Source organism: Melanerpes formicivorus, unplaced genomic scaffold (genome assembly GCF_026170545.1).
Source record: "Melanerpes formicivorus ecotype bairdi unplaced genomic scaffold, bMelFor1.0.p_v2 SCAF_21, whole genome shotgun sequence".
In the NCBI taxonomy this organism is placed as follows: Eukaryota; Metazoa; Chordata; class Aves; order Piciformes; family Picidae; genus Melanerpes; species Melanerpes formicivorus.
Genome location: NW_027142373.1, coordinates 3,883,205 through 3,898,613, shown reverse-complemented (window position 1 = coordinate 3,898,613; position 15,409 = coordinate 3,883,205). Strand labels below are relative to the sequence as shown.

Below are 15,409 nucleotides of genomic sequence, written 5' to 3'. Positions count from 1 at the left end.
CAAATCAAAAATATACACTTACTGAAGTCATTAAAAATCATACTACAAATATTAGGTTGCAAAGTTTGATATTCAAGGTTACATAACAACAAAAGTATCTGCACAAGCTGACGTTGGCCCTCCTGGGTACCTGCACTGTGATATTGCCTGTAACTGTGTTAGTCACGAACCATATTTTCCAAGGGCTACCTGGAGGAATGAGCAGGCAGAGGAGAGGTTGCCTGCTTAACAGACATATGTCAGTAGAGGACTCAAGGCCTTATTTACTGCCTGCTACTCAAATCTGCTTCTCAAGACTGCATTTTAATGTTTTCATTAACTTTTCAATAATACCTAAACACCATGACTGAGCAACTCACAAACATTAAGAAAATATTTTTCTCCTTATGACACTATTTCCATTTTACAAATAACTAAACCATTAAAACACAGAAACCTTTGGCTTTAATGTAAATTTTTTATAGTCAGATTAAGACATCTACAAGTGATTTCTCCCCATTATGCTCTGCCCTGTATAATACAAACCTTTATACAATAAAAGTAGAATACCCAGTGTTTGCAGAGGGACTTAGGAACATTCAGCATTTCTCCACATCACAACCTGGGAGCTTCATTAGAAATACAGAAAATTAAGCGTAGCAAAGATGGGGCTTAGATGTGAATATTTTTTTTTGTTATTCCCTACTCCACGTCTGAAGCAGTAATTTATGCAAATAGTGACACTGTATTCCAATAACCGACTGTATTAGCATTAGGAAATACATTAAATGTACTCACACAGTACAGCCTTTCTTCTGTTTCTTCCTAACACTAACATTTTTCTGTCTCAATCACTATGTTCAGCCACATTTGTTCGACATATTCTGCAAAAAGCTGCATGTTTGCACCTTGTGTTTAAATGCAGTCACTGCTTTGTGTGTGCTGCGTGAAGGTAGAAGTGGTAAGAAAGAGGGAGTGGGTATGAGAGGCACAAAAGGGCAATTCTCTGTGCTCTTCCCCCCCTCCCCCCCCAAATCATACCAGGGAGGAATGCAGAAGCCCTAGCCTTCAAATTGTACAGAAATCCCACCTAGCTCATGCTCAAATTTAGTCACTGTGGGGATGATCTTTTAGATCTGCACTAAATGCTAATTTGACCAACGCTGAGCAGATTTGCAGAGGGTTCATAACAAGTACATCCTTGGCAGGAACATCATATTATAACTCAGCTCCACTTTTTACATAGCAACACTACAGGTCATTAGAAATGTTTTCTACTTTACTGTGAACATAAGAATATTTTTTTTGCCTTATTTTTACATTGAATTGGGTCAGGAGAACCCTTCACTCCATGCACAGAACCCAAAAAGTCAGCCTGCACTAGACACCTACCATGGGAAATTTCAGCCTAAATAATTAAAATTTGGCAAGTAATAACCAACTGAAATGAGGAGTATGTCATAGTAAGCATCAGGTAACATAATAATAGGTGGTGCTTCTGCCCCACCTAAAGTTCTTTTGGCTCCTTCAGAGAAAAGCCTCACGTAAACAATCTTTCATAATCCCCAGCTAACTGAGGCAGTTTGTAATTCCGTATACCTGTGTGTTCTTACTGCTTTTTGAGAGTAGAGTTTCTCACTCCTAGCCAAGATGAGGGCATTTTAATTGAAATGTTGTCCCATGGTTACCATTTTATCCCCATAACAACATCACCAATTACTTACTTTAAAAAAATGCATTAGAAAAGTAATTTAATCTTTGCTTCTCTTAATGAAATTTGCCAGAGAAAAACAAAGGGAAAAATCAGCACTGCAGGACCAGCCAGCTCTCCGTGGAGCTGCACCAACCTGCAAGTCTCAAACTCAAACACATGTTGCAGAATACAGTATTCATGTTCTAAAAGCTGGTTTAATATGTAACAATCCACAACTTTCAAAACTATGAACTATTTGTGGCAGAACCTCTCTTTGAACCACGTGAGTAACAGAACATGGCCTTGCTCCTGAGTGTCTCTCCACACTTCACATTACAGTGTTTAGTAATAATCTCAACCCCCCAAAGAGTGAACACCATTAATCCTAAAGACTTACACAGGCATGCAATTACCAATATTCTTCTCTGCTGAGTCACAAGATATTGCTAAAAGACCTTTGTGAGAAATACCTGCTGTATGACAGATTTGACTACACATTTCTCACCTGATTTTCAAAGCGCCAGGCAAGTACAAAACTGTGTTCCCAGGGAATGCAAAGGGGGGTCAAAGAAGATCCCCAAGCATCATTTCGACAAAGTACAGATCAGGATATTTACAAATGTATTTCCTAAGTTTAAAGACAACACAAGTCACAAAGTTTTCCATGATGCTGACTGAACCTGCCACTCACACAAGCAGTCTTCAAAGAACACTTCAGCACACTTCAATCAGTCTCTGAGACACAATCAAAATTAGCAGTTCCTAAGTTTCAGCCTTGTGTTCAATTTGCAGCTTCCTCCAATACAACTGCATTTGGATTTCAGCAATAAAAGTAGTTTTTTAAATTAGGACATTGTTTCTCATAGAATATCCCGTTTGGAAAACCCCATTGAAACTCCAAAGCTCAGTGAGTCAACCCATGTAGTCTCTGCTTAACAGGGATATTGTAGGGCTGCTGGGATAGCCTGTCCTCAAATGTCAACTTTTCATTTCACAGAACTTTCTCCAATCTTGACATGTCCCAGTAATGCAAAGCAGCACACCTCTTATATTACTAAGAGATATACCTGAAGGACACAACTCTGACCACCGGTGCAAATGGGCTACAGTTTTACAGCTGCATAAAAGAAAGCCCCAAGTTAATTGTCTGAGATGCAAAATATGCATAACTCTTTCAACCCCTTCAAGACACAAAAGAATGTAAAAAATCTTCCTGCTGAATATCAGTTATATCACACAGAGTGCCCAGTTAACAAACTGTTTCTATAAACAAGACAGAGTTATGACACAGAAGAGGAAAATTTTCTTTCAAAGTACCCAAGTCTTCAATGCAGCATTAGAATGAACTTAATTGTTGCAGTGAGTAACACTGTGACTGAGGGGTTTTGTTACCCATTTATACAGCACTTACCACAAAGGGTCCTAACATAACAGATTTAATAACACAATCGTGCCACCCACAGATACTCCAAACACATCTTTCCCAAAACCATACCTATTATGTAACTGCCTATGATATTTTTGTGTGCTATTTTGAAAGTTCAAAGCAGTAACTAACCTCCACCACTAAATATGGATATCTTTATTGTAAATAACCTTTGAAATTCAGTTTTACACAGCTGTGCTTCAACTAGTTTGGCATAATATAACTAAGCCTGGCTTGGGGAGTTTTCTTCTAGCTCTCTATTTTAATATTAACCCTTCTGCACCCAGATAATGTTTTTACAACATCTCTGATTCCTGTCTTCAAATACACAAACATGATACTACCAACAGGTTCAATTTTTAGACCTGAGAGCAGAATATGGATTCTCACGTTCTCCTCATGCAGCAAACCCTACAGGCAGCACCATAATTTGTATCCAAAACACCACAAGTTTCCCAATGGCATTCACTTTGCTCATTCCTTCTGAAATGAACATTAAAGATTCAGTCACGTATTTCAAACCCCACTCAAAGTGGAGACATCAGCAAGAATGAGTAACAATCTTGCTGTGGTTAACAGCATAGTTCTGACAAAACTTTGGGAGAAGAAAAGCAGTGTCTGGCCTAGCCAAACAAATATAAACAAAGCTACAGCCAAGTAGTATCAGTCAATTCACATGACAAAACAAAGGTCCTGCACCATTCCAAACGTGTGAGTGTCTTAAGATATGGCCAGAGCACAGTTACCTCAAAACCATAGCACAAACATCTATAATCAAAAACATCACTGCCATAAAATACCCACAGAGCTCAGCAACAACACCGTGCTAGCGCTGATCCAGAGGTATGCTAGAAAACATTCCCCTTAATGACCTCCCTGTGTAGGCAACAAGAAAAGCCCAACAAATCCTGACTCCTGAGATGGCAGAGGAGCAGACACAAGCAAGCTATCATGGCTGGTCAACTGTATTTGGGAATCCCAGCCAGCTGATGGAGGATTTAGTTGAGAGCAGCAAAGGAACATTACTTGGGAACAGAAGCACACTGCCTGTCCTTGTCCCCCCACAATTATCCCAGAATAAAATGAAATCTTCACTTACAAAGGATTTCACACTTACTGTAAGATATGAGGAAAAAAACATTATTTTTATATGCTGCCAAAACCACTATGCTTTTCATTTGCGGCATTCTCCATTTATTACATCCACAAAGATTTGCTACTTTCTTGGTTTCCTGAACCACTAAATATTTTCCAGCAAATTAAACACTCGTGCCGCATTACTAACAACCGAGAGTCTCAAAACCAGCTCTTGTGGTGTTAATCTATTTCCCTTTTGCCATGGGGGCTGAAGGGCACTGAAAGATCTTCTACATGTATTTAAACAATGAATTTTTTAGTGTTTAGATGAATACAGTATTTTGGTTACAAATAACTATGAAAAAAAAAAAAAGAAAAGGCTGTGAAACTCACAGACTGAAAGATCATTTCTTATTAACTCACCCTACCTACCACAAACCAGCTCAGACAAATCCACACACTGCTCACACTGCTACCCTTCACTTCCTGCCACTCTGACATTCAAAATTTCATACCTAAAATAATTCTACTGCTCTTTTTCTTCCAATGTTTAGTCACTACAGCTCAGAGAACCATCAGCCTTCCTGCTGCTTACCAACACAAGAGGTCATGACATGTAATTCCCCTAAACCACATCTAAACCAAAGATTAAGAACATCCACCTTGGTCACACCATTCCTCATCCAAGTGGTACTTACTGAAATTAAGAGAAACAAATCACACAATACATTACACTAACACCTCCAAAACATCTTTTTACATAAAAATCACTTGCAAAAACTTTGTTACCAACTCAGCAGGTGAACAGTTCAGTGCTAATACTAAATTACCTGCTTGCTAAAGCATTAGCCTTTTAACATCTGATGAAGACCCCACGCCACTCAGAGAATTTGGTAGTTTTTACTCATTCAGAGCTAGGACAGGGTCACAGTAATCACTTAAAACTTTTTAGTCATAAAATGGAACCTCTTGGTGTAGCAAAACTACATTTAGAGAGGAAAAAAGATTGTAATCTACGACTTCTTATCTCCTTTCCTGTCATAAGTCTGCAACTTGGTATTTTGGAGGACTCTGAGAAAAGACTGGGTAAATAACCAGTGCAATTCTATTACATTCATGACAATGAATTTGCATATAAAATGGTAGAGAAATATTTGGACATCATGTTATAGCCATATTAAGTGTCCTTTAACTTCAGCTGGTAGAGCAATGGAAATGGAACAGAAAAAGCATATTCTCATCCATGGGTAATTACAATTTCCCTGCTTAAATTCTGAGGCACTTCCCCTACAGTAATACTCCCTTTTCTGTGTTTCTCAGGCATGAGTGATTGCTTCTGGTTGAAGCCTCATGTTGCAAACATTTGTGAGAAGAGAAGATGAAAGCTCAGTAAGCAAGATTGGTTTTGAGTAAGGAACTTGAGCTACATATCAATAGCACTATAATAAAATCATCATCAGAAGCTGGCCTGTTTCTGTGGAGTGGTCTGGCCTCGCAGACTCCTAATTTCACTGTCTATAAAGTGTAGTTATTTTCTTCCTCCTTCTCCAAATAAACACTAGGAAAAAACAAGTGTTTACTTTCCCAGTCACAACATCCAGAAGACCAAGATTCATTCTTTTTTGTTATTCCCTACCAACACTGTGTGCAAACGTCAGGAAAAGCAGTCTCTCTTTTCCAATATTCTCTCTCTTTTCTTCCCTGCTGAAAATAGAATGATAACCACAGAAAAGTTTACCAAAGGGAGTGAGAAATCAAACATATAAAGCACAGTGTCTTTAAATATCTCACTGATATACATAAACACAAGGGCTGACTACTGCCAGAGGCCACAGAAGAAATAGCAAGAACAAAAAAAGAACAAGAACAAAAAAAGGAAGGTCTTGTTTGTTCTGATAATCTAACCCATAAATAATAGTTCCATTTAAAGAGGACAGACGCCTATAGCATGTAGTGGCAATGGGAGCTTGCCTTAGGATCGCAAGAAAAGAAGTGAGAACTGATTAAAGGGTTGCCACACACGAGCAGTAAGGAGGCTCAGGACTACAGGGTTTGCTATTTTCTCCCCCATGATGAACCACTAGTGCCCTTGCACAATGAGGAACATCAAGGATCTGCTTCCAGGAAGCAGCCTTTAACAACGCTAGGAAAAACATAAGGACAGGATTCCCGTTTACGAGGATTCTTGGTCTACTGATCCCCAAGGCGGCGGGGGGAGTGCCAGCTGTCCAACTATTCTGTCCCTAAGCTAGAGCAGAATGACACCATCCTTCTTTCTCATTCTCCAAAGCCAGCTCCCAAGGCTTTCCCTAGTTAACCAGGCTGTCCACAGGGGACAGGATTTAAATTACTACTAAAGACTTTGATAATTTAGATTTCACTCCTGCTACCAAACCGACATAGGTACCACTGACCTCAGGAGGGAATGCCAGCGAGGTGAAAGATTCAACGGCTTTCAACTAATGATCTGAATTGCTCCAGCAATTGCTTATGCCATTACTAAAATGAAACCAAGAATGAAGTGCAGCAGCAAATGCAAGATGGTAGTAAGCAATAAAAATGAAATTAAAAAACCCACACTCAAAGTCAGAAAGAATATCTAGTTATAATTGCAAAGGGGATTTTAGTTACAAAAATAATTGTCAACAATGGAGGAAAATATTTCATCAGACCATGAAATTAAGAGAATTGGAAAACATTAGTAATAATGTTGCCTAGCTCCTTCACCCACAGGCCTTGAGACTCTACAAGTTGGTAAAATCCACTCTTCCTATTTTAAATTCTTTCAAAAGGAAACAAACTGGTGGAATTATTTTTATCAGGTTGTCCAGATCTACCTGTACCACATCCACTAGGAAATATTACCTCTTAAAACCTTCTAGGCATTGTTTCTCACATTTTTTGAGATAGGAATTCCTCCATGGATCTACCCTTTCAGTAGAAGTTCTCTCCAAACAATGTCCCTTCTCCTGCAACCAGATCTATTAATATAGATCCCAAAGGCTGAGAGCAACTTCTCTGAAACGAATGAGATTTCAAAGGGAACAGATCCTCCATGACACATCAAGGAACAGAGCTGGGACAAACTACAGATTAAGGTCCTGTTCCCACATCTCCCTGTAATTTTTAGTCTGTGGGGGAGAGACAAAAAAACAATCCCTAAAAAGGTAAAAAAAAACCCAAATGAACAAACAAATAAAGAAAACAAACTCAGCTATTACAACCTTTCAAGTCCTAAAGTAATCACTTTAATAAGCCTCTTTCATAGGAAAATTCACCTGGCTCACTTAAAAAAGGCACCACGTTCCTATGAATTAAAGGAGCAGAAATACACACTGTATGTTTCTTCAGTAAAAAAAAATTCACAGAGGTGAGGAATGATAATAGAAACACAATTTCAGCTAGGGAAAAAGGAAAAGGAAAAAAAAGTAATTTCTGCTTTTGTAACAAATTACAAAGAGAACTCAATTTTATCAGTAATAACACATAAAATGTTTCTTCACTTAGTAAAGAAAAACTCTTCTGCTAATTAAGGTTCAACAGGAAAAAAAAAGCTTTCCCACTCACAATTTCTGTGCTGGAAGAGCTAAGCCTACCAAAGTCTGATTCATCCAACAGAGAATCCCTTGGTTTGCAAGTCGAGGAGGGGAAGAGAACCTGGTGGTCACTCATACACTTTCCCCTCATCTAAGTTCCAGCTGCACATTCAAAACCAGCTCCTCGCTCCAGAGGACAAGGAAGCTGCCCAGGATTTCCAAACCATCCCAACCAAACAAGCTTCCCCATTAATTAAAAAAAAAAAAAAAAAAGTTTTCATTTGCAGGTGGATAGGGCTCAACAGCACTGAAAAAAGTGAATTTAAAACCTTCCTGTCCTAGTAATCTCTCTTGGAAAATAATTCAAGTTTGCCAAATATCACTCCCAAGTTGTTTGGGATTTTTGTCCTTTTTACAAAGGAATGTGTCTTTTTTTAATATAAATAAAGAGAAGGAGAAATGCTTAGTCCTTTGCCTTGTTTCAGTCACACTATTTACTGCAAACAACATTAGGAGACCCCCAACAATTCAAACCATCCTATGATACATTCAGTCTATCAATGAGGATATTTGTTTTTAGGACATTTTTGTGTCTTACAACTGAATTATTTTACTTCTTCAAGGAGAACTAAAATACATTATGTTGTTTTAAACTTCATCACAAGCTTGCTATACCTCTGACAATGCAGAAATCCTATTACCTTGTTACTTCTTACTCATCTTGTCATTAATTGGAAAGCAAGTTTGCAACTGTTTCCCTGTAGTTACTTCTTCATTTCCACCAATTATATGTTTAATGATGTTATTATGATCAAACTGCAACAGTTCAACTAACAATGCATTGAAGATAATCAACTTCACTCATCTGGAAATTAAGAAAAGGACACGACCCACCCCAGAAGAATCAACTATCCTTCCCCTACCTCGAATTTGCCCTAAATATATATATAGATATATAGATATAGATATATAGATATAGATATATATGTTGAGAGGACCGTACGGCAACTTTCACTATAAACTCTCCTATTTTCAGTTTCACAATAGTTGCTTCCTATAAGATGTGATCTCAGGATCTGTGTTAGACCTCCCAACTTCTAACCACCTGGCCCTGGCAAAGCCTCTTGCAGAAAACAAAAATTAAAGCTCATCTGCCGATTTTTCCATTGCTCCAAGGGTTAATTTTACAATAGCTGTTAAATTCTTCCAATTTATTTTTCCGTCTTTCAACTAAAGCCTATCTAACCCTTCCCCCCCCCCCCCCTTTTTTTTTTTTTTTTTTTTTTTAACTCGTGTTTTATTATTGTTATTTCCTGGCTGTCGCTAGCCGTTCCCTCCCGCCCCGCCCGGTACAAAAACAAAGCTGCCTCCCACCTCTCCACATCCCCCCACATTCCTCCCAGACGGTGCACCCCCGAAGCCGGGGTAAGCCGGGGTTGTGCAAGGCACCTCCGGCTCTCCGGGCTGGCCTTGTCGCTGCCCCCGCTACTCCGGGCGTAGAGCCGCCCTGGCCGGCCCGCCGGCGACTGCAGGGCCCCAGAAAAGCGCGGCAGCCCCCGGGGCTCCGGCCGAGCCTGCCCGTAAACAGCCCCCGAGCGGTTGCCGCTGCAGGCCCCTCCGCAGACACAGGGCCCTCTCCAGCCGGCACCGCTTAGCCTCCGGCCCGGCCGGCAGCCCTCGCTCGGCCGCTGGGCCGGCTGCGGGGCACCGAGAATCCTCCGAGGCCTCTCCGAAGCTCTCGCCAGCCAGCCCCAGCCGCCCTCGGCCCCCGCGGAGGGCGAATGGGGAAGTCCTGACTTACCTGTCATTACTTTCTACGCCATCTTGGATCCACTTGTCAACGTCCCCACAAAGCATTGTGGGAAAGCCCTCCCCCGCCCTCCTCCCGGCCCGGCGGCCAGCGGGTGAAGGCGGAGGGGAGCTACGGATGGGACGGGCACTGGGACCGGGACCGGGATCAGGATCGGAATTGAGACCGGGACCCGGAGCCGCGGCCCCGTCTGGGGAAGCTGGCAGAGGGCAGCCACGGGCTTCCAGCCCACAGCTCTGCGTGAGGGGGCTTTGCTGCGCCGCTTGAGCCGGGAAGCGGCAGCCTCGGGGGTTGTTTTCTTTCTTTCTTTCTTTCTTTTTTTTTTTTTTTCGCCCCCTCCCCTCCCCTGGGACTCGTGTCACCGCCTCTACGCGCACACAGCCACTGCCGAGCCCAGGGGCGGTGGCGGGGCCGGCCGGAGCGCTGCCCGCAGAGGGCAGACCGCGGCCTCCTGAACGCGGGACAGGAGATGCGCACACGCGTAGGGGAAGGTCCCGCTCGGTAAGCTGCGAGACAAAGTCCACCGGTGCTGAAAACGTTGGGGCTTTCTCGTGGTTATTTTACTGTTGTGGGTTTGTTTTGCTGGGTTGTTTCGTAAAGTTAACTGCCCAGAAAGAAAGTGGGCCGGCCTGGGGCGTGTGGGAAGGCTGCAGCCAGGCCATGGACTATCTCCTCCATCGCTTTTAGAGCCCGTCTGATTCTGCTGAAGGACTGTTGGTAACGCGTGTCTGGCGGCACATGAAACTGCTTTACATAACAGTTTTATTTTCACGGAGTGATTTCCCCTGCTCTCTTGTATTTTCGGAATGTTTGGCAAGGGATTCTTACTACCTTGTTTTGTGAACTGGTTTTGTCGAGGCGGCCGTGGATGGGTCTCCTTTGCTCTGCATAAGCCACCCTGCTTCAGGGCAAAGTGGATGAGAAAACGGGGAGAAAGCAGCTTACTTCAGGATCTTAATATAAGTTTATCAACCAAACAAGATTCCATTAAAAGAAAAAAAAAATATATATATATAATAATTTTAAGATCCAGATCATTTTAGTATTGGATTTTCCTAAATACATTTGTATTTAAATTTATGTTTCATGCCTCCTAACTCTTCAAAGAATAACCACCAGCCAAGCCTCTGATGCATTGCCACTGCAAGAAGATACTTGTGCCCAAGAATATTTTCAATATTCATCAGTATTGCACTTCTAAAGAGAAAGGAAAGCTCCTTGCAAAATATGTAAATGCAGAAGGAAATAAAGAAAGTCTTTACATTTGCAGCCCTAGACTTAAACCAGTCCACTTCTTAATTCAGCTTTATAAAAAGGGTTGGGAGTGTAGTTAACTGTTTCAGTGCCCTGCCAGAAGGGAGTGTGGTTGGTCCCAGCCTCATCCCAGGAGACGCCATTTCGAGAGGACAAAAGCTTTTTCATGAAGCCTGCTCTAGGACGTTGCTGTGGGTCCCCAGCTCCCCGCCTCAGAGACCATCCCCAGTGAGCCTAAAGAGTGTGCTCTGACTCTTCCATGAGCACTCTGCAAGGAACTGGGCATTCTGGTGAATTGGACAAAGGAGATAAGCATAGGATCTAACTAGGATAGTATAGGATATAACTAACTTTATTATGTAAGTGGAAATAGTCCTTTTCTTTTGGAGGTTGGTTGTGTTTGCTTCCTAGTGAGCTTTTGTGTTCCTGGTCAGTTTTTCTCATAGAAAATGCAATATTTTTTTCTTTAAAATAATTTTTTTTTAAAAGTGGAAAACAGAATGAGTTTTATGTGTGTGTGCATATCTAAAAAATATGCATCTATCCTTTGGAGTTAAGTCTGGAGTGAGACAAATTTGCCGTCATTAACTTTTGAGTCCATTTGTTCTGATGGTGTTTCTTTATACTGTGCTAGTTTAAAAAAATGCTGTGGCTAGCTGAGTTACATGAGGAAGAATTAGCCATCTTTATTGCTATTTATTTGTTGTTTTGAAGTTACTAGACTGAAACTACTGAAAGGCAAAGACTGTTGTAAAAAGGTGGCAACTCTGCCAGTTGCCAGTCCAGACAGGGGCTGGTGAAGACCATGGCAGCGGGGAATCCCCCCTCTCAGAAGAGGTGGTGTGTATAAAACACAATCTGGAGGCTGTGCCCTTACACCCACTGCTTTTTATGGTCTTCCTTAAATTAAATCTCCTACACCCCCATATGAAGTAGGTTTTACTCTATCTTGCAGCCTGGTTAATTGTATTGCAGAAATTGTAAGTGGCCATGCCACTTAACAGCGTGACACCTCTGAGGTGGGGTTGGCTGCAGGCATTACTTTGTTCAAGCATTGCCACCAAGCCTGCAGGATTTGAATGATTTCAGTATTTCCATCTGGTGCACCCTCCAAGCTCTTTCATAGCCTTTTTTGCCAGATAGAAAGTTGAGGACTGTTGGTCCAAAACCAAATCTGGGCTCCAGGCACTCATTAACCTTGGAAATTCTGCTCAAAGTGCAAATCATACAGCAACTGGCCTAAAATGATACTCCATATACAAAGGGCCTTCATAGAACTAAACTTTTATTTCAGAGCTACTTCTATGGTTACAGTTCAGAAGGCAGAGTGTGCCACTGGCAACTGGCTAAGCACTGCATGGGGGAGAACAGATTTCTTGTGGCTTTTATTGAGCTGTTTAAATAAAATATTAAAGCATAATTTAAGAAAATAAGTTTATAATAGTAGTTGCTGCTTTGGGAAGGACGCTATGAGATGCCTCTTTCTCTACCTCCTTGATGTGCATTACCCCAGTGGAAGCAGCAATTTTGACTTCTGACCTCTGCAATCGATCACATCAATCACAACTCTACAGGCCAAGTTGAAAAGCCAGGTCTTCACTTGGCATTGAGCTAGCCACAGAAACAGTTGCCTTGCATTTCCACAACTATCCAGACTTCCTGAATTCCTGGAATGCCCATGTGCTATGATGGCTAATGGGACTCCATGACAAGAGGAGAGCTCACATTACTAGGCTTCTACTGAAGCATGTGGGTTTTGACTGGTTGCAGAACATTGTTTCTTCTGCCCAAGAAGACCAGGAGCAGGTGATCACGTGGAGTCTAGGAGCAGAAGAAAAGCAACGGTATGTGTTTCAAAGGTATGAATGCTAAAGGCACAGTGGGAAGGCATGAGATAGGAACAAAACCAATTAATCTCTGCTCAGCATCATGAGACTTGACAGGACTCAGATCCTCAAAAGCCTAACAGTGATTTTTCTAGAAGCTTGTTATAATGGTAAAATGAACAGCAACAACAAATCTCCCAGTGAACGCAGCGTTACCAAATTCAATTCCACTTCTACATTTTTTAAGATTTCAAAATCTTTTCATATCTGAAAATTGCAATTTCCTGCTGGAAATTTAAAAAGCCCAACCTCCCAGGGACCATAACTGCACAGAATGCACTAACACATCCAGTTTCTCTCTCTTTAAATCAGGATTTGGTAAATGATGACTGTTCACAGGGCTTCTCTCTATTCTCTAAAGCTAGGAGCCATGCCCAGGTCCTTGGAGAATCTTGGGCTCCTTGCCAAAAATCAGGAGTTTGAAAAATTGGGGCCACTTGGGGCTGCTAGGCTTCCTGCCATGGAGCTCAGATCTGAGCAGAGCTCTGAAAGGTGTGGCACAGATTCTGGAAGAGTTGGGAACTCAAACCCTCAACTGCTCCAGGGCTAATGCAGAGCTAGTAGCCAAAAAGCCTTGAGTCCTGGCTCGCCTGGCTGCACACTTGGAATCACAGCTATAGCTTGGTTTCTACATTTTCAAAACAGAACTGTTTGAATGGTTTCAAACTTACACAACTGCTTTTTTTTCCTCAGACTTTTGCTTTCACAGGAAATTGAGAAAATCAATTCCCATTCTATGGTAAAGTTCACTCCTCTTTCTGGAAACTAGCATTTCTTGAATTCCAATACAGAAAACCCGATTTTCAACCAGTCCCACTCATGATGTTTAACTTCAGAATATAAGAAAACCCATTACAATTAACATGGAAAAGTAATAAGCACGCAATAGAATATATTCAGCACCAGACTGCCTCCCTGACTCGGCATCCTGGCAGCCCAGTAGGCATCTTGAATATTTTTCACCTCTGAGAAACAGGACACTAGGAAGCCTTTCTCAATAGAAGCTCCAGACTGATTGTAGTAATAGCAGAGTGTTTTTATTGTCTTAGCACACGGGGCCCTTACAAATTTTTTAACTCCCTTGGAAGCAGCTATCATGGGAAACTAACAGAAGTGGTTTACCCTCTGTCACAAACAAGTCAGTGTTAGACCTGAGGTTAGATAGCAACAGTAGTCTTAATCTTACTAAACAATAAAGCAAATTGTTCTAGACAGCCATTAATGAATTATTATTAGGCTGAAGAGTAGCAAGTTTTGATTTTCCAGCATGAAAATTCCCCTGGAATTCTTCCAGAGTCCTCTAACAAGCAGATGATCTCAACTTTAATCTTACTTCCTAATTACCCAAGGATAACATTTCTTCAGCATGGACTCTTCACACGTAAAATTTCAGAGCAAGTAATGTTCAAACCAATTCTTATTTCTGTTTCCTTTGATCCACAAAAGGAGAGCTTTGAGAAAAAACAGCAATAATGGGATGTTGAGGGTACATTGAGGAGATAGGAACTACAAAGGTCAGAGGAGTGATAGTTTTTGTCAGGATCAAAGATCTTCAGTCTCAGGGTGTTTTGTTGTTTTAAGAAGTCAGCATGCCTTTGTGTTGTTGACCTTTAGATTGTTCATGGAGGAGTTATATCTGACACATATCTTCATTCTTGAGATGAACTAGCACCCAAAGTTTACAGCTTATCCTTGTTCCTAGCAACCTTCTCCAGAGAGACTCCAGATACACTCCTTTCATTTTCAGTAATAGTAGTGTGCCAGTAAAACAAACAAACAAACAAAATCTCCAGGCTATATAATGGATTCTTTTCCACTCATGTGGGACTACTGCACAGCCTAATGTACAATTTTGTTTTAAAACTCCTCTTTTAACTCTGTGCTGTGTGAGGAGGCAAACCCAGAGGGATTGTTGGCACCAAGTATTAGGTACACAAAAAGTGTATCTCACTCTGAGGATAGAGTTAAAGTGGGAGTTTGTCTTGGGCGGTATGCTGTCACACCAAGAAGGTGGTGCAAGTGAACTCAGTGAGAAGAAAAATCTATTTCAAACCTAAAGACAAAAAGCTTAATTGTTGTGGATCTTCGGTATGAATGTAGACCATGAGAGTGAGCCTTCATAATCCTTCTAAGTTTCTACAGATACCTGGACTGTCGACTGACAGGGTCAAAAGTGAAGCCCATTATCCTAGTAGCAGCCAGCTTTGCTGATGCTCCTAAAGGCTACCCTCACAAAGACCAGTACATCCCGTTCTGACACAGCTGTGACAAGATTTTACACAACTCCTACAGTTGGGATTACAACAGTTTAGGAAGTTAGATGATAAGCACTTTCCACATTCTAAACAGTCTCATTCTCTTTCTCCCTTACCCTTCAAGTTTTTCTGTTGCTTAAATGCACTGAGCTAGGTGAGTATGGCTTGCTAAAATCACTTGCTTCCAAAATCACATTCCTAAGTTTCCCTTTAGCTGTGTCTAAAGCCTGCAATTCAAATGTAAATCACTGCTTCAAAGCTTCCATCTTTTCCTGTCCCTTGAGACTGCCCTCACTCAAAATCGCTCTGAAGTTTCCTCACTTGCTGAGTATTCATATGATAATTACCCGTCCTAAGTGTTACTTTGAATGAAGTTCAGTGTGCTTTTAAAGAGATAGGGTTTATAGACACCTCAATGTATCATTTATAGTCTTTACCTAATTATGCAGTTACTTACCACTAGCATTAAAAATCATTTACAAACCAGAGTAAA

General features: G+C 41.3%; 1 protein-coding gene across 3 annotated transcripts in view; it reads right to left on the bottom strand.

Moving 5' to 3' along the window:
• Window positions 1–9,617, bottom strand: part of HELZ (helicase with zinc finger) — an 86,158-nt gene extending 76,541 nt beyond the window's left edge. For 2 of the 3 annotated variants that reach the window (XM_068151116.1, XM_068151117.1), the window contains exon 1: window positions 9,513–9,617. Coding sequence is in view for 1 of the 3 variants with exons in the window: in XM_068151118.1 (XP_068007219.1) it covers window positions 9,513–9,519 (7 nt within the window). In the remaining 2 variants the exon portion in view is untranslated. The remainder of the gene's footprint in view (window positions 1–9,512) is intronic. The other variant, XM_068151118.1, reaches the window with a different exon arrangement.
• Window positions 9,618–15,409: the final 5,792 nt, after the last annotated feature.